This window comes from Glycine soja, chromosome 6 (assembly GCF_004193775.1).
Source record: "Glycine soja cultivar W05 chromosome 6, ASM419377v2, whole genome shotgun sequence".
In the NCBI taxonomy this organism is placed as follows: Eukaryota; Viridiplantae; Streptophyta; class Magnoliopsida; order Fabales; family Fabaceae; genus Glycine; species Glycine soja.
Window position 1 is genome coordinate 35,811,904 of NC_041007.1, and position 20,098 is coordinate 35,832,001.

Consider the following 20,098-nt stretch of genomic DNA (forward strand, 5'->3'; position numbering starts at 1 on the left):
CTAAAAGAAAGGGACAACAACTCAGCTTATTTCCATAAAGTCATCAATTTCAGAAGACATTATAATGGTCTTCAAGGAATTCTCATTCAGGGTGAATGGATTCAGAACCCCAATGATGTTAAGAAGGAGGCTGTGAATTTTTTCCTCAACAGATTTATTTAGCAGCAGTTTTGTAGACCCACTCTTGATGGAGTGCAATTCTTTTCAATAAACCAGGAGCAGAGGGAGTTTTTGGCTGTTCCTTTTTAGGATTTGGAGATCAAAGAAGCAGTGTGGAGTTGTGATGGGGACAAATGTTCTGGACCTGATGGCTTCAACTTCAAATTCATTAAAGAATTTTGGGAAATGCTGAAAACTGACTTCAGAAGATTTGTAGATGAATTCCATGTGCATGGCAGCTTCCCTAGAGGCAGTAATGCTTCTTTCATAGCTCTAATTCCCAAAACTAAACATCCCCAGTCATTTGATGACTACAGACCAATCTCCTTGATTGGATGTATGTACAAGGTGATAGCTAAGTTATTAGCAAATAGATTGAGACAAGTGATATCTGGTCTTATTGATGAGAGGCAGACAACTTTCATAAAAAACAGACACATCCTGCATGACATACTAGTTCTTAATGAGGTGATTGAGGAAGCTTGTAGAAGCAAAAGGCCAGCTATGGTTTTCAAGGTGGATTTTGAAAAGGCCTATGACTCAGTCTCATGGGCTTTTTTGGATTATATGCTGCAAAGAATGGGTTTTTGTCCCAAATGGAGACACTGGATTTCTGCCTGTCTTAATTCAGCAAGCATTTCAATTCTTGTGAATGGCAGTCCTACAAAGGAATTTGCTCCTACTAGAGGCTTGAGGCAAGGGGACCCTTTAGCTCCCTTACTCTTTAATATAGTTGGAGAAAGCATCACAGGATTGATGAGGGAAGCAGTTCAGAAGAACTTATATAGAAGCTATATGGCTGGAAAGAAAAAGGAACCCATTAATATTTTGCAGTATGCAAATGACACAGTATTTGTGGGAGAGCTGCTTGGGAGAATGTTGCTGTTTTGAAGGCTATGCTCAGGGGATTTGAATTGGCCTCAGGTCTGAAGATTAATTATGCAAAAAGCCAGTTTGGGATTATAGGAGGTAGAGTCAATTGGGTAAGTCAGGCTGCACAAATTCTGAACTGTAGGCAGCTGCAAACCCCCTTCTGCTATTTGGGTATTCCGGTTGGGGCTAAACCCTCAAGCAACATGGTGTGGGAGCCTTTGATTAGTAAATATGAATCCAAGTTATCTAAGTGGGCACAGAAGAATATTTCCATGGCAGGGAAGGTGACTTTAATCAATTCGGTGCTCAATGCTTTACCAATATATTTGCTTTCCTTTTTCAAGATCCCTCAAAAGGTAGCTCATAGATTGGTAACACTGCAAAGAAACTTTCTGTAGGGGGGGAGTTAAGGATTACAAGAAAATTCCCTGGGTAAAATGGGAAGCTATTTGCTTACCTAAGGAGGAAGGTGGTTTGGGGATTAAAGAAATATCTAAATTTAATGAAGCTTTGCTGGGTAAATGGATATGGGAATTAGCTTCTGACCAGCAGTAGTTATGGGCTAGGATCATTAAATCTAAATATGGTGGTTGGGAAGAGTTTCAGTCGGGCAGAGATAAAAGGGGATGCTCACACTGGTGGAGGGACTTGAGGAAGATTTATCATACTTCTGGTCAGAGCCTCTTTCAACAAAACTTGGTTTGGAAGATTGGTGGGGGGGACAGAATTCACTTCTGGACAGATAGATGGTTAGGGGAAGACTGCACCCTACAGCAGAAATATAATTCACTTTTTCTGATTAGCAGGCAACAACACAGCACCATCTCACAGATGGGGAATTTTTTCTGAAGATGGATGGAGATGGGATCTCAATTGGAGGAGGAATTTATTTGACCACGAAAATGATTTGGCAGTGAATTTTATGGAGGATATTACCTCTATCTCTATTCAGAGATATGTGAAGGATACTATGGTGTGGAAAGCTGAATCTACAGGAGTGTATTCCACCAGTTCAGCTTATAGAATAATGCTGAATACCAATGCCTCAGTCTCAGATGTCAGAATTTTCAAATTAATATGGAAGATGAAAATCCCCCCAAGGGCAGCAACCTTCACTTGGAGGCTCCTCAAGGACAGATTACCTACTAAGGGTAACCTACTAAGAAGAAATGTCATTATCCAAGATGCTGGCTGCCCTCTATGTGGTCAGGTACAGGAGGAAGTGGGTCACCTATTCTTTAATTGCCAAAGGACACTGCCCCTATGGTGGGAATCCATGACATGGTTACAGGCTGTAGGACCTCTCCCAATTGTCCCAGCAAGTCATTTAGCACAATTTTGTGAAGGATTCAGAGCTAATGTAAATCATAGCAGATGGTATGGGTGGTGGGTGGCTCTAACTACTACTATTTGGCAACATAGGAATAACCTCATCTTTCAAGGAAATCAATTTGACTCCTCGAAAGTCATGGAAGAGGCTATGTTTTCAGCTTGGTCTTGGCTAAAAGCTAGGGAGAAGGGATTCAACACTAGCTTTAATCACTGGTCCTCTAATATAAAGGATCACTTTGGTTAATCTATGTGGATATGAACTTTTTGATGGGTTAGCTTGGGTTTTATCTTTGGGAGGCAGCACCAGAGGTGCTTTGTATTATCTTTTCATTCAGTACCACTTGTACTGTTTTTGTTTATCTCAATAATATATTATACATTATGCCTTCCAAAAAAAAAAAAAAAAACCAAACAAGTCTGAATCTGAAAGTTTTTCAAACAACTATATTTGTGGAGGCTTCAAGCATCACTGGAAATTTTGGTTGTAGCGGCGGCGGCTGTGGCCGTGGATGTCATTTCTCAAACTTTCAGTGTCAAGTCTGTCTTAAGTTTGGAGACACAGCATTATTTTGTTATCGATTTGACCAACATTATCAACCAAATCCATCACTCACACTGCAAGATCCTTTCAGGTCAAGGAAGTTTTCAGAATATTTCTTTTGGTCAGAATCAATACTCTCAAGGAGGTTTTAATAACTCTGGATGGGAACTATGGTCAAAACACTGATTTTAGACTCTCTAATACATAGACTCATGGAGCAAGTCAGGACAGACCAATGCACACTAATCAGTTTCAGCAGTTTCCAAGTGCAATGATTGCAAATTCCCACTTTCAACCTGGTCCTAATTCAACCTGGATCCCAGATTCAGGTGCTTCATTTCATGTTACAGGAGAATCATAGAATATTCAGCAGCTAGGTCCCTTTGAAGGTCCAGACCAAATCTACCTTGGTAATGGACAAGGTCTATCCATCAACTCTACTGGTTCTACTTTTATCTCTCCTACTAATCCTAGAATGTCTCTGTTTTTAAGTCAGCCTTTACATGTGCCTTCTATAACCAAAAATCTTATTAGTGTCAGTAAATTTGCAAAGATAATTGTGTCTTTTGTGAGTTCCATCCGAACCATTTTCTTGTAAAATCACAGGTATCCAATGAGATCCTACTTCAAGGCTCACTCTTGGTCCTGGTCTGCAACTTTAAAGCTCAGCTGCTGTTTCAGCTTCTTGCTTTATTTCTAACACTAAATGATTTCAATTCTGATGTAAATACTGTTTCTACTGCAAGTACTTTCCATAAGCTCATGACCTATAATCGCATGAATAATGCACTCAAAGGCGTGTTGATTGATGGGTCATGGGTTGAGGAACCATCCAGAGTGAAGGAAGAAATCCACAATTTCTTTCAGACCAGATTCAGCGAACCTGTCTACGGCAGACCAGAACTAAATGGGACCAGATTCCGAGGTATTGACCAGCAGCAAAATGAAGGGCTGGTGGGCCGTTTCCGGGAGGAAGAAATAAAGTCAGCGGTTTGGGAATGTGGGAGTGAGAAAAACCCAGGACCTGATGGGCTAAATTTCAAGTTCATCAAGCATTTTTGGGAGTTGCTAAAAGCTGATATCACTCGTTTCCTTGATGAATTTTATGTCAATGGCACTTTTCCGAAGGGCTGCAATGCTTCATTCATTGCTTTAATCCCCAAGGTGAAAGATCCACAATCTCTCAACGAATATAGGCCTATCTCACTAATAGGCTGCGTGTACAAGATTGTGGCCAAGATTTTGGCAAATAGACTGAAAAAAGTGTTGCCGGATATAGTTGACGAGAGACAAACAACATTCATCAAGGGTCGACAATTGCTACATGGTGTGCTGATTGCCAATGAAGTTGTGGAGGAGGCAAATCGATGTAAAAAACCTTGCTTGGTGTTTAAGGTAGATTACGAAAAAGCCTACGATTCTGTCTCATGGGAGTTCATAACTTATATGATGACAAGATTAGGCTTCTGCCCCCGGTGGTTAAAGTGGATCAGGGGCTGCCTTCATTCAGCATCAATTTCTATCTTAGTTAATGGAAGCCCTACTACCGAATTTTCCCCTCATAGAGGCCTCCGGCAAGGCGATCCCCTTGCACCATTGTTGTTTAACATCGCTGCTGAAGGGCTAACCGGACTCATGAGAGAAGCTGTGGACAAAAACCTGTTTAAGTGCTTCCTAGTGGGGAAAAATAATGAGCCTGTCAATATTTTACAATATGCCGATGATACCATTTTCTTCGGAGAGGCCACAATGGAGAACGTGAAGGTTATAAAATCAGTTCTTAGATGTTTTGAATTAGCTTCAGGTATCAAAATCAACTTCGCAAAGAGCCGATTCGGAGCTATTTGGAAATCAGAACAATGGTGTAAGGAGGCTGCGGAGTTCCTCAATTGCAGCTTGCTGTCTATGCCTTTCTCTTACCTTGGTATCCCGATAGGGGCAAATCCAAGACGTAGGGAGGTTTGGGATCCGATCATTAGGAAGTGCGAGTCAAAATTATCTAGATGGAAACAAAAACATATTTCCATGGGAGGGAGAGTCACTTTGATTAACGTAGTCCTAACAGCGCTTCCCATTTACTTCTTTTCTTTTTTCAGGGCACCCAACAAAGTAATACAGCAACTAGTTAATATCCAGCGCAAATTCCTTTGGGGCGGTGGTTCGGAGCAAAGGAGGATCGCGTGGGTCAAGTGGGAAAATGTGTGTCTCCCTAAAGAGAAAGGAGGATTAGGTGTTAAAGACTTGAGGAAGTTTAATACAACATTGCTTGGAAAGTGGAGATGGGACTTGTTTCAACAAAACGGACAATTATGGACTAGAATACTCAATTCAAAGTATGGCGGCTGGAGAAATTTAGATGATCAAAGAAGAAGCACACTACACTCTCATTGGTGGAAGGACCTTAGGCATCTCAATCAACAAGAGGAGTTAGCAGTATTGAAAGAGCAAATAGAATGGAAAGTGGGCTGCGGAGACAAGATCAGATTTTGGGAAGACAAGTGGACAGCCGGGGACAGACCATTAACGGAAAGATTTCCCTCTTTATACCAAATTTCCAACCAAAAACAACAAACTATCAGCCTCTTGGGAAGTCACAAAGATGAAGGTTGGGAATGGTGCTTCAATTGGAGGAGAAATTTATTTGACAGCGAAGTTTCAATGGCTGCAGATTTTCTAGAGGAAATTGGATCGTCATCAGTCCAACAGCAAGGAGCAGACTCATGGACTAGGAAAGCAGATCCGAGTGGAATCTATTCTACAAAATCTGCATATGGGATTCTGCTGGAGGCAAAAAGGGGGGATGATGAGGATGGGGTTTTCGGGAAATTGTGGAAACTAAAGTTACCACCTAAGGCATTGGTGTTCTCATGGAGGCTCATCAAAGATCGCCTACCAACGAAGGTGAATTTGAGGAGGAGACAAGTGGAAATAAGCGATTCGTTGTGTCCACTGTGTAACAGCTCGGAGGAGGATGCAGCACACCTGTTTTTCCGCTGCAACAAGACCCTACCCTTTTGGTGGGAGTCTCTGTCGTGGGTGAAGTCACTGTGTGCTCTTCCAAAAAATCCGAGGGCACACTTTCTACAACACAGCAGTGGGAATGCAGTTGGGGCCAAAGCTGTAAGGTGGAAATGTTGGTGGATAGCCCTTACTCGGACCATATGGCACCATAGAAATAAGTTGGTGTTTGAAAATCAGACATTTAATGAAACCAAAGTGATGGATGATGCACTTCTTCTACTCTGGTCATGGCTTAAAGCTACGGAGAAGGATTTTGTGTTTCATTTTAATCACTGGTCTTCTAATTTAAAAGAAGCTTTTGTGTAATTAGGAAAGTAGGGCAGTTGCTGGGGTTAAGTTTTTAATTATGTAAAGCAGATATTGGGTGTAGCTGGTCCATAATGTAAATTCCACATTGTGAACCAGCTATGTCCCCAATCCCTCTATGTATCTATAGTACCACTGGTACTGCTATTATTAATATATTTATCTATTTTTGCTGAGCAAAAAAAAAAAAACTTGTACTTGTACAGGTTCTAAAACTCTTTGGCACCTTAGATTGGGCCATCCTAGATCTAATGTCTTGAAACTTGTTCTTAATCACTTTCATTTCTTACTTTCTCTCTATTCTTAGTTTAGAAACTTTATGACCTCTCTATCTTAACCCATCAAGCTAACAGATAGCAATGACAAATTAACTCTCTAAACATTAACAGATATTGGCAAGTAACAACTATCTAACATCATGGCGGCTTTAGAAGAATTTCTATTAACTGACATGGGAAAGATTTGAAAATCATGCGCATTAAGTTTTTGCATGCTTGAACTTTTTAGTAATGTTTGAAATTTTTTGGGGCTATTGGCACTCCCAATTGATAATTCACACTCCATTTGTACATTAATAAATTGTTAAATGTGAATAGACAAATAGTAATGTAGTTAATTAAGGTTCAACTTGAACCAGGAAAATTTAGCACATTGTTGGATATTGTAATTAAAAGTAGATAGTGGGGAGTGTGCAATGAGAGTGTCAATAGTCTCTCACGTTTTCTTCTTCTTCTTCTTCTTCTTCTTCTTCTTTTTTTAATGTTTTAATAAGATGTTTTTATGTTATGCATTGCATATAATATAGTGTTTCTTTGACAATTGTACCAGTCGATTCTGTGAAGTGTGTTCGACCTGATTCTATTGTAATTGGATGTGTTCAACTTACTGAAGATGGCAAGGAGGAAAATTATCTTATCAAAGTTATTAGAAGTCAACTTGGTGAAATTAATGATGTAAGTGCAAAATCTTTGCATTTTTTTTCATGAATTACTTTTTAATTCCCTGAATTATTTGGGGTTTTTTAAATAGGTCCTTGTACTTTAAAAAGTTTGTGATTAGATCTCTAAGCTTATAAACTGTGAGAAAAAATTTCTGGATGTGCTCTAGTGTGTCATCAAAATGATTCACTCAACAAAAAAATTCTCAATCAACTAAATTATATCCACTCATAATCATCTTATTCCATTATGCAACAACTACTGGAATCCAAAAAGAAACATGTAATAAAGAAGCAAACTAGATTAGTGATTCTGCAGGTCACGTGGATTTCCACTGCTCAGATAGTCAGATACTCAGTATATTGGGGTAGGCTCTACAACATGTAATAATATTTTCTTTTATGTTGAATATGCATTGTGCTGCATCTTGTAAATGGTTTTGTTAATCAAATTCAAGAGTTAGGATGCTAGGGTAGCCTAAGAAAATTATAGTTGTTTGCTTTCATGTAGCACTAAATTCTAAATATTTTCTCTTGCAGGGTTGTTCTGAATTAGTTGTTCAATCCTTCTGTGATATTTACCAAGGACTAATTGATGATATTGTACCCTTTGGAAGTGGGCCTTACCTTTTATTGGCATACTTAAAACAATGGTAAATCTTCTGCATTTCTTTTACTGATGTGTTCCCATCTCCTCATTAATCCATTTTTTTTGGCTGGTTTTCTACCTTTTGCATGTTTTTACATCTTAGTTTGAAGGTTTTGTTCCTGTAAAGTTTGTGAGGGTACCTTAAATAAATATTGTCGATGTAAAGAGAAATAGGGGAATGACTGGGAATCAAGTCCCTGAGGGCATTAATTAAGAGTAAACAGAATAACTAAATACAGTTAAGTAGTTAGGTTAGTTAACAGGTGGAAGGAATATAAAAGTAGGAGGGGAATGAGGTGAGGGCTATTGTAGGAAAAGGAAATCAATTTTGGGGGAGAGTTCTGGGTCTCTTTAGTATCTGGATATTGTTGGTGTTACCCTTACTCATTCTGATATCACATTTCTACAAAAGTGGGATTAGGGTTTGATCAATAAAATTACAAATTTCTTTATAAGTTTCTTATCTGGGTTTTACCAGTTTCTGTCATAATTTTACCATTAAGCATGCTTAAACTTTAATATATGTTGCCTTGACATTGATTGATCTATATTGTTATATGAACAGCTGCCAACCATTCATTATTTATTCTCTGACTTATCAGTTATTTTGCTGCATTTTTCATTCCATATTTCATTGCTAGCTTTAAAATTTTGAGCCTTGTTAGATTGTAACCTGATTATTCTTGACTCTAAGCATGTTCTTGGTAAGAAAATTTTGGTTGTCTTTTTTTGTTTGCTGCATGTTTAAAATTTGTTTACTGGTCGTTGACATTATCTTCCATGAATTTTGTTAAATTTCTTTCCTGAGCAAAACTTGGAATGCAAACTGATGAATAGTTTTGCTTTATTTGTTTATTTATTTTCTTAATAACTACAGCCAACTTGCAATCAATGCCAACATGAAGAATACAGATCAGCACATTATGTTGCTTGGTTGGTCAGCAGATGAAGACAAGAGTGAAGCTGTAGTTATTGATATTGAGCGAGAAAATTGTGTTCCAAGAATTGAACTTCAAGGTACTTCAAGATTCATAGCAATATTTGTAGCATGATTCACAATAAAACTTTGTGGTATCATTTTATTTGATCGATGTAGCTGACTCTACTTAGTGGGAAAATGCTTAGTTGTTCTTGTACTTGTAACATGCTTGGCAAGAAAATTCATTGATCTGAAAAGATGAAAATTACAAAGAATTTGGAGGACAGGGATCCTCTATTAATTAAAAAAAAACATCAAAACAAAATTGAGAATGCTAATCAGTGGGAAAGTGCAACATTTAATGTTACCAATGCATTCCATGGTGACTTCCACCAATAAAAATCTTCTATCAAATGATTTCTTAATCAGAATTCTTAGGATACTTATTAGCAAGACCCAAACAAAAATAAGATAAGCAAGGAAAGGAGCAAACATCAATGGAGCAAAGCTTCCAAATCCCTCTGCAAATCGTTTGGGGAAATCTACTTCAAAAATCACCAGCTTGTTTTACCCAAATCAGGTGCCTAGCCAAAGACGCCTCCATTGAATTTGCTATGAGTTCTTATGCTGCTGTTAGTGGAAGGAGTGCAGATGTTTGCACTTATAAAGACTTAGGTTACACTCATGGGTCCTCGGACAGATAAATGCATTTGTCTGTGGTATTGGCTTTGGACTCCTTAAATTACTTTTGATTTGGATCCATGGGACTATCAATGGGTCAATAATTAATCATGCCTGTCTCTTCCAAAATATCCAAAGCATATTTCCTCTTTGAGAGAATAATGCGTTCCTTGGATTGAGCTACCTCTATACCAAGGAAGTACTTCAGGTGGCCAAGATCTTTGGTCTGAAAGTGTGACTGGACAAATGTTACTTCAACTGAGAGATTTTGATATCATCATTCCCTTTAGTTACTATGTCATCAACATAATTGACTAAGTAAACACATTTATTAGGAGAAGTATGGCAATAAAAAACAGAGTGATCTGCTTCACTCCATTTCGTCCCAAAACTTTGCACAACATGACTAAATTTTCCTAACCAAGTTCTTGGAGATTGTTTAAGACCATAAAAGGATTGATGGAGTTTGCAAACCAAACCTAATCCCTCACGAGCAACAAACCCAGGAGGTTGCTCCATATAAATCTCTTCCTCCAACTCACCATGAAAAAAAAAACATTTTTATTGTCTAACCGATGAAGAGGCCAATGACGAATGACAACCATGGCAAGAAAGAGATGAACAATAGTGATCTTGGCCACAAGAGAAAAAGTGTCCTCCATAATCAAGACCATATATTTGAGTGTAGCCTTTGGCTACCAAATGAGCCTTAAGACGATCAACTTCACCCTTAGGACCAACCTTGATAGTATATACCCACCGACAACCAATAACCTTCTTTCCAGGTGGAAGAAGAACTAACTCCCATGTACCACTATGTTCAAGAGCCTGCATTTCAACAATCATGGCTTGTCGCCATCCAAAATGAGCAAGTGCCTCACAAACATTCTTGGGAACAGTAATGGAAGACAAAGAAGAAACGAAGGAGACAATCGATGATAACTTAAATAAATAGGATGAGGATTTTGAGTAGACCAAATACCTTTTCCAAGGGCAATGAGCCAACCTGAATCTGTTTCATGAGAAGATGATGAAGAGGGATCCATTGTAGGAACAATTGAGGGTGAAGGACATGAATGAAGAGTGTATTCATGCATCGTGGAACCATCTTTGTGTCCCGCTCTGGTGGGTAGAGATAGAAGATGTAGATAATTCAACTTGATAATTGACTGGGGAAGAGGGCTGAATTTCTCCTTGATTGGATGTTGTGTGAGTAGGAGATACTATTGTACCAAAACAAGGAATAGGCAAAACTTGTTCTATGGAGTTGGATTCATCCTGTTTTGAGAATAACAAGGTTTCTTCGAAGAAGGTAACATCAGCTAACATTTAGTATCTCCTGGTGGTTGGAGAGTAACATTTGTATCCCTTTTGAATGCGGGAATAACCAAGAAGCACACATTTGATAGCTCTTGCTGAGAGCTTGTCAAGCCTGGAGAAACATCATGACAAAACATGTACATCCAAAGACCTTAGGAGACACATGATACAAGGGCTCATTAGGAAAGTGGATTGAGTGGGGAATTTAATTTTCAAGAGATGAAGAAGGCATCCTATTTATTAAAAAACAGGCAGTGAGGACTGCATCACCCCTATGGTGAACAGGAACATTTGCACTAAGTAACAATGCTTGTGCAGTCTCAACTAGATGTCTGTTTTTCCATTCAATAATTCCATTTTGTTGTGGTGTGTGAGGACTTGTGGGCTGATGTAGGATTCCCTGAAAGGACAAAAAGGAGGAAAGTTTTGAAGAGAAATACTCCTTGGCATTGTCACTTCTAAGAATTTTAATAATCTTCCCAAATTGATTTTTAATTTCATTGAAAAAAGACATGAATATAGACAAAAGTTCAGATCTATCTTTCATTAAATAAACCCGAGTACAGCGAGAGCATTCATCAATAAAGGTAACAAAATATCTAAAACTAAAAGATGTTACACGGCATGGTCCCCAAAATATCTAAATGAATGGTAGAAAAAGTCAAGTTACATCTTTTTTCAGTTTGCTTTCGAAAAGATGACCTAACATGTTTGCCTAATTGTCAAGATTCACAATCTAACATTTGTACCTTGCAGTGTTATCAAATAGCGGCCATGGCGGCGCCATAACGGAAAAACATGGTGGAAATTTGAAAAAACATCACCGAATAGCGGTGGCATGGCGGGTTGGGTATGGCGGCTGCCACAGCCATGGCGGCCATGACGGAATAGCGGGTTTTTTTTGGTTTTTTGCGCGGTAGGTGTTGGGCTGACCCGACCCAACCCTACCCGAAATTGAAGTGCAAAAGCGCAGCGGGAGGACGCACAACACAGAACACAACAGCACGATCTGCACGCATCACCCCGTACCCAGCAGCGACCAGCGGCGACGACCCCGCACACGACCACCACTCCGCAAAGGCGACGTAGTACACACATGACCCCGCATCCCGCACCCGCATGAACAGCGAACGTTGACGGCGCAGCTTCAGTGTGCGTTTTTGTTTTTTTGTTTTTTTTCTTTTATTTTGCTGTTTGACACCCGTTTTCTATGTCCTTTTTTTTTGTTTTTCTATTTGACACCTTTTTTTTTATTTTTGACACCCATTTTTATTTTATTTTTCTATTTGACACTACGTTTTTTTTTTCTGTCCAGTCCTCTTTTAAATGGAACTTTGCACTTTGCACTTTGCATTATGTTTTTATCCTTTTCTTATTTTGAACTCTTTAATGAGTTTATTTGGTGTTGGTACTTGGTTATTGTATGAACTCATGAAACTTTTTTAACTTTTTAGTTTATTTGAATGCAATCCATTGTTTTTTTCAATTTCAATGAGTTTATTTGGTGTTGGTACTTGGTTATTTATAATTATATATATGTATATTTTTTTTTGTCTGCCATGACATCCGCCATTTTCCGCTACACCGTCCGCCATATTTTTATGGCGGATTTTTGGCTTTCCGCCATGAACCGCCATCCACCATTAACAACATTGGTACCTTGTTGAGATTTGGAACCATTATCTTCAACTTTGCTAGACTTGGGTGACCAAGACGATCATGCAAAAACTTTAGAGATGAAGAAGCAAATGGTAAAGGTCTCGTGATTCATGTCTTACGCCAATCAGCCGGCCTGTACCATGGTTCTGTATAACAAAGGAATCAACATCAAATTTTACTGAGCAATTTTAGGAATGAGTCAACTGACTTAAAAATTAGGTTATAAGGACCATTAAGAATATACAAGACAAAATTTAAATTCAACGAGGAAGAAAGAGGAGCTTGACCAATTCCTTGAGATGCAACTTTGGACCAATTAGCTAATGTAATGAGGTGAGAAGATAGAGGAAAACAAGCAATTATTACCAGAGATGTGATCAGAGGAACCCAACTCAACTATCCATGGACCTTGAACTTCCACAGATTGAGAAATGCATGCTGTTGAAACACTTGGTACTGAAGAGAGGATTGAGCTTGGCTGCTAGATTTCAGCCTCAGGTACTCCTGATATTCTTCATCAGAATTATTACAAGAATTGTGATTAGAGGCACCTGAATCAACTATCCATGGACCTTGACCTTCCATAGATTGAGAAAGACAGGCTGTTGAAACACTTGGCACTGAAGAGGATTGAGCTTGGCTGCTAGATTTCTGCCTTTTCAGATGTAGATACATTTGCTGCCTTATCAGGTCATAATATTTACTGAGCATGGTTTTCTTTTCCAAAATAAGAACACCACAGCTTACCATGACCACCTCTACCACCATGTCCTCCTCCTCTATTACCACAACCCCCTCTACCCATACCATGAGAGGCAACCATGGCTGAAGTCCCAACAGCTGCAGCTGCATTTTCACCTTTCACCAAAGTAGGAATGTGGAGAAGTCTAGTGACTAGGCTGTTCATTGAAGGATTTTGATCACCAGACAGAATTTGATCATGCACATGATCATAATCTGAACGTAAGCTCCGCAAGATCAAAACCAGAAACAATTTATCAAGCCTCTTCTTCATTTCCTCTGCAGAATCACATACAAGGAATACTTTCAATTCTTTGACTGCAGCTCTAGCTTTAGCCATGTGTGAAACCATATCATGATGGGTCTGTTGGAGACAAACAACCTTTTGGGTTGAATTAAACAGACATTGAATGTCATTAGCGAAGACATCCTGGGCATTCCTCCAAAAAGAAGAATAGGTCTTGAATAATGACCTTAGTATCTCTAGCAGCTCATGGTCTACAGATTGCCACAGAACAGTACATCTCTGGCAGTCAAGTTTCTGCCACTGAGCTCTATTCTCAACAGGAACTTCATTCACATCCTTCTCTAGATGGTCATAGTATCCTTGACCATGGAACCACAACTCAACTGAATCAGACCAAGACTGATAGTTTTTCCAGTTGAGTTTCTCAATTGTGATACTGGGAGTTGCAGAGAAGGGAGAAATAGGGCATGTAGATGCCATTTTCAGAGCACAAAGAGGTTACCAACCAGATCTGAAGCAAAAAGAAACCCAAGAATGACTGGATAAAATGTTCCCTTTTCTGAATTGATAAGTGGAGCCAAACAGGGGCTGGAATGGGTCCACAATAGGTCGATCAAGACGATGGAGGCAGCGCTACGACTGTTTGGTGACAGGAAGGTGGTGCGTGAGATTTACGCGCCTGACAGAAATGCGAGCTGTAACGGCACGTGAGAGAGCATGAGAGGGCTTTTGCTCTCGAAACCACTTGGGTTGGGGTGCGCTCAACAATGCACACCTAACCCTGACTTCGCTGGAAAAATTTCTGGCAGTCAACGGTAGAGGAGAGTGGCGGACAGCGATGGGACTTCAGAGCGGGACTATTCCCGCTCTGATACCAAGTTAAAACTATGAACTCTATTTTGGAGAACTCAACTTATCTCACTCAGCTGAGACTATTGTATATATATTAAAGAAGAAACAAGTACATGACAAGATAGGGTGCAGACTGCAGCCCCTTGTACAGCAGAGAAAGAGTGCAAAATAAGAAAGATAATAAAACATATACAAAAAACACATAGTAATCTAACAGCCATTTTAGTGATTGTTTTGATACAACTCTTGAAGTGATTAGGTGAGGATTAAATCTGGACTTACAATTATTATTTTTGAGCCCAGATTATATGGCCCAACAAAAAGCTAATTTATGGTTTCAACAAATCTTTTCACTAATTATCCAAAATAAATATGGGATGAATATTCCCGTTTTTCAAGATATTAAATTAATTCTTGCAATTTTTTTCCTCAATATGTGTCACTGAACTTCAAAGTAATTTGAAGAATGTACAATAATCACCAGTAAGCAACACTTTGTATAGGACCCACAAAAAAACATTTTCATTTTGATTTGCATTATGTTTATTGTATCTTGATGATATTCTTAATTCTTCTACTCAAAATACTACTGAAATTTGATCAGTTTGTTACATATAATGGGGTTGACTTACTAAGAGAGAGTAGTGTTCATTATGAGGGTTGAGATGAGTAAATCTTGATCATTTGATCTTGTAAAAATGCTTCCTATCTGGAATGAAGTAATAACTTCCAAATTATTAGTTTGAGATTCAATTAAAATATACACCCCTTGTTTCTCTTGGATGCAACTGGCATACACATCCTGAAGCATTGATATCATAAAATAATGCATGCTTATATATAGCAGCATCCTAATACTTATTGACTCTTTCTTGATCTATCTCTTGGATTGAGTTTGATATGCACTTAAGCAAGTTTGTCAATTCACTTTTTCCAGAAAATGGTGATGATAATTTGCTCTTGGGGCTATGCATTGATAATGTTTCAATCTATCAAAAAGTTGGGGTTCAAATTGATGTGGAGGAAAGGACAGAGCTCTTACCACATTGTGTTCTTATATGCCTTACATTAGAGGGCAAACTCGTCATGTTCCATGTTGCTAGGTAAGTTTTTTGAAATTCACTTCTATTTCCATTAACAAGCTTCATTTGTTTGATTGCTTCAGATAAGAATATAAGTTGTGTTTTGGCAATATGGTGGTCTGAGATTTAATTTTCTCCACACGCTTTAAACTTTTCCATGTTCAAAAGTTGAATAGGTTTTATCTATAGCCTTGCAGGATGTAAAACTTCACCTGAGATTGATTCTGTTCTGCACAATGATGAAGATACTTCTGTAAACCTTCATGAGGATGAAGGTTGCACTCTTCCTCAGGGATTGCAGAAACAGGAATCAGATAAGGTGTTTTTGGTTCTTAATTTTAGGATATAAAAAGTAATAGGGTTATTCTATTTGTCTTCAGTTAATGACATTTCCAATAAAAACAAATTATGTGCAGACTTTTGAGGTTAGTGGGAATCTGACAGCCAAGCCCTCTGGTAATCCTCAACAAATAACACGTACTGACACTAACTACACAGAAGTGGAATTAGTGGGAAATTCAGAGAGTCTAAATTCTAATGTACAGCAAGTTGTTCCTGATGTAGATGCAATCCAAAATACAGGTAATCAAAATCCATTTCTTCCAGGCGAACAGCAAAAAAACTTGGGACAAAAGACCGCAACACTTGGAACTAGCATTGGTTCTTTAATGGTAAACAGTCATTCTGTTTCTTCTGGGTTGTCAAGTTATAACAATTTACAATCAACTACTGAGAAGACTAGGGAGCTGTGGACTGCAAATAGTTCAAGGGACTCACAGAGAGCTTCTTTGCCGGGTGAAACATTTTCATTCCCAAAAAAGTATGATGTTTCTTCAATTTCAGCTTCAAGCTATGCTGATGGTGTTGGTTTTCAAAATAAAAAATATACCATGGGTGCTACAAATGTTCCTGGGAGCATGGGTGGAAAACCCATTCTTGTACAGGATGTGAATGACGTATCTCCAGCCATCGATTCTGCCAGTAGGCTAGTTCAGAGTGGGGGACAACTATCTACCTTAGTTGCTGGTAATATGCAACCAATCTTGAATAGCAGCTCACGTTTTTCATCTGATGGAAATATTGCAGCTGTAAAGTCATCTGCTCGGAAGTTCCTTCCTTCTAATGAGCAGCATGGTACTCCATCCAAGCTTGGGATATTCGGTTCTGATTTATCAAAGCAGTTTGGCAATGTACTATTTCTGGAAATCTTTCATAGTTTCAACATATAAATGGTAGATCTTGTGCCTGTTTGAGGGCATTTATGATGAGGATATATTAATTTCTTGTTTTATCTAGTCATTTGTCCTGATTTTCCTGTTATGCATTTCTCTTCTCTGCTACTAAATTCTGCAAGGAGTCCTGATTGTGCTGCCCTTTTTTGCCTTTCTCTCTGCTAGATTAATGAGATGACTAAAGAATTGGATCTACTTTTGAAATCAGTAGAAGAGACTGGTGGCTTTAGAGATGCTTGCACAAGGTCACTACGAAGTTCAATTGAAGCAGTGGAGCAAGGCATGGATGCTCTGTCTAAAAAATGCAAAATATTGACGGTGATGTTTCTTTATTCATTTTGACCCTTTCATTTTTTGTTAAAACTTTGGAGTTTTGGATAAATCTATTCCTTGTATAGGCTTGTTTGCCATTTTTCATGTAACTCGATTTATTTGTTTTTTTTTTTTTTTTATCAGCAAAACTAAATATATTATATATATATAAATGATCAAAAGTACCAGAGGTACTAGTACGTAGGGATATACATCCTCATATCTAGACACCAAAATTGAGGTATTCTAGATATTAGGAGAACATGTGTTTTGTTCTAATTGTAACACCCATTACATAAGAAAACCTTGACTAATATTGCTTGCCCATTGGTTTAGATGGGTTGAGAAATGTTTCTCAAAATGTCTAAGCCAAGTCCAGGTCAAGAAAACAGCTTCATCAAACAATCTGTTAGCATCAAATTCTGCATTTGAAAACAGAATTCTGTTTCTTAATTTCCAAATGGCCCAAGTTACCGCCATCCACCAGTATCTCCATCTCTTAATCCTTAAACCTTCTACCTTGATGAAAATATGCTGTAGAAAATTTTGTTTAGGCCCAAGAGGAAAGGCACTTTGTAAATTCAACCAAGACATTGATTCCCACCAAATTGGTTGGATGAAGATGCAATGGAAGAATAAATGAGATGCCTCCTCTTCAGCTTCTCTGCAAAAAGGACAGCGTAAATCCTGAAGTTGCACCTGTCTCCTATGCAGATTCATCCTTGTTGGTAGTCTGTCCTTTATTAGCCGCCAAACAAAAACTGTTATTTTTCTAGGAATTTTAATCTTCCATAATTCCTTACACCATTCCTCTTGCTGACCTCCTGTAGAAGCTTCCAAAACTAGATTATAGGCGCTGCGTGTGGAATAATTCCTTGATTGATCACCTAACCATTCCCATTGATCTGATCCTTGCTGCTGAATGTGTATACCTTCGATATCCTTTAGGAAATTGATGGCTGACTCGATTTCATTTTCAAATTGTGATCTTCTCCACAGAAGCTGCCACTCCCAACCTGATTGCAGGTGCTGTCCCATCTGTCTAATGGTTTGGTTTTGCTGTGTAGCTATTTGATACAGTCTAGGATACCTCTCTGCTAAAGGTTGTTGTTGCTGATTCCATTTATCTTCCCAAAGCCTGACCTTATCCCATCCTACAATCTTCCACCTCATTTTGCTGTGAACTATGTCTCCATGATGAGCAGAATTGACAATTTGTTTTAAATCCTTCCACCACATAGATTGATGCCCAACCCTTCCTGCTTCATAGAGACTCCTCCATCCCCCATATTTTGACTCCAACACTCTGGACCATATTTCTCCCTTCTCTTGCATCAAATTCCATTCCCATTTGCCGAGTAAGGCAAGATTAAAGGTATCAATATCTTTAATCCCCAGCCCACCTTTTTCCTTTGGCATACATACTTGGTCCCATTTAATCCATGCAATTCTATTCTGCTCTAGTCCTCCACCCCACAAAAATCTACGTTGTATCTTTTTGAGCCTTTCCACCACTGTTTTTGGAATCCTGAAAAAAGACAAGAAATAAATTGGGATTGATGTTAGTGCAGCCTTAATTAATGTCACTCTCCCTCCCCATGAGATGTATCTTTGTTTCCATTTTGCCAATTTCCTCTCATATTTGTGGATAATGTTGTTCCACATTTGTGTTCGCCTCGGATTAGCCCCTATAGGTATGCCAAGATAAGTAAAAGGAATAGATAACAGGCTGCAGTTTAAATACTTAGCAGCATCACTCCTCCACTGATCTGAAACCCCGAAAGCTCCAAAGCAACTCTTAGCATAATTAATCTTTAGGCCTAAGATTAACTCAAAAGCCCTCAAAGTAGCCTTTAATGCTCTCACATTTTCCATAGTTGCTTCTCCAAAAAATATAGTGTCATCCGCGTACTGTAAAATACTTATGTCAACCTTTTTTGATCCCACTGGATAGCCTTTGTACATGTTTTCAGCTATTGCCTTTCTCAGCAGTCCAGATAAAGCTTCCACAACCACATTAAACAGGAAGGGTGCTAGCGGATCTCCCTATCTAATTCCTTTTTGAGGTATAACTCATTTGTGGGACTTCCATTCACCAAAACTGACATTGACATAGACTTGAGGCTTCCTTCAATCCATTTGATCCATCGGGAGCTGAAACCAAACCTTCTCAACATATACAACAAGAATTCCCAAGATACCGAATCATATGCCTTCTCAAAATCTATTTTGAAGATAAAGCAAGGCTTGTGGTTCTTTCTTGCTTCATCTATTATCTCATTAGTGATTAATACACTTTGCAGCAAGTGTCTACCTTCAATGAAAGCAAATTGTGTTTCCTCAATTATTGCTGGCATCACTTTTCTGATTCTGTATGCAAGCAATTTCGCCACTATCTTGTACATGCACCCAATTAAGGAGATGGGTCTATATTCTCCCAAATGTTGTGGGTTTGAAATCTTGGGAATAAGAGCTATAAAAGAAGCATTACAACCTCGGGGGATAGCACCATTTAACATGAAACTCATAGATATATCGAAATATATCATGCTTTAAAGTATCCCAAAACTGCTTTATGAATCTGAAATTAATACCATCAGGACCTGGGCTCTTGTCATTGCCACATTCCCAAACAACATTCTGAATTTCAATCTCCTGAAAAGGGGCCAGAAGCATGGAATTCTGCTGTTGGTCTATGGATTTGAAATTGATACCATCAATCTTAGATCTCTGAAAATCTGCTTCTTGAAATCTCTTGGAGAAGAAGGTTCTGATTTCTTCCTTCACCTTATTAGGTTCATCTGTCCATTCACCTTCAATGAGTAGTCCTTTGATGCAATTTCTATTTCTATTTGCATTCACCCTGATATGGAAAAATCTAGTGTTGCAGTCTCCTTCCTTTAACCATCTTGATCTAGATTTCTGCCTTAGCAATGCTTCATGGGCCTGGGCAGCCCACCCACAAATCTTCCTGCAGTTTCTTTCTTGAAATTTCCAAATCAGTCATCTGTCTATGCACTGTGTCCTCCTCTAATTTATTAAGCTCCACTTCCAATTGCTGGACTTTTTTAAAGCTATCCCCATATTCTTCCTTGTTCCATATCTTTAATCTGCACTTCAACCTTTTGATTTTTTCTTTTAATACATATGCTCCCCATCCTGAAACTTGGGCAGAATTCCAGCATTGATTGACTACTTCTCTGAAAGACTTATCTGTTAGCCAGCAATTTAATAT

The 20,098-nt window shown here is 38.6% G+C and overlaps 1 protein-coding gene across 1 annotated transcript in view; it reads left to right on the forward strand.

Annotated features, from left to right (window-relative positions):
* Positions 1-20,098, forward strand: part of LOC114416850 (nuclear pore complex protein NUP214-like) — a 46,677-nt gene that overhangs the window by 12,016 nt on the left and 14,563 nt on the right. Inside the window, exons 5-11 of the mRNA XM_028381885.1 lie at positions 7,061-7,185; positions 7,710-7,822; positions 8,696-8,835; positions 15,175-15,340; positions 15,509-15,638; positions 15,736-16,509; positions 16,717-16,869. Coding sequence (XP_028237686.1) covers positions 7,061-7,185; positions 7,710-7,822; positions 8,696-8,835; positions 15,175-15,340; positions 15,509-15,638; positions 15,736-16,509; positions 16,717-16,869 — 1,601 coding nt within the window. The remainder of the gene's footprint in view (positions 1-7,060; positions 7,186-7,709; positions 7,823-8,695; positions 8,836-15,174; positions 15,341-15,508; positions 15,639-15,735; positions 16,510-16,716; positions 16,870-20,098) is intronic.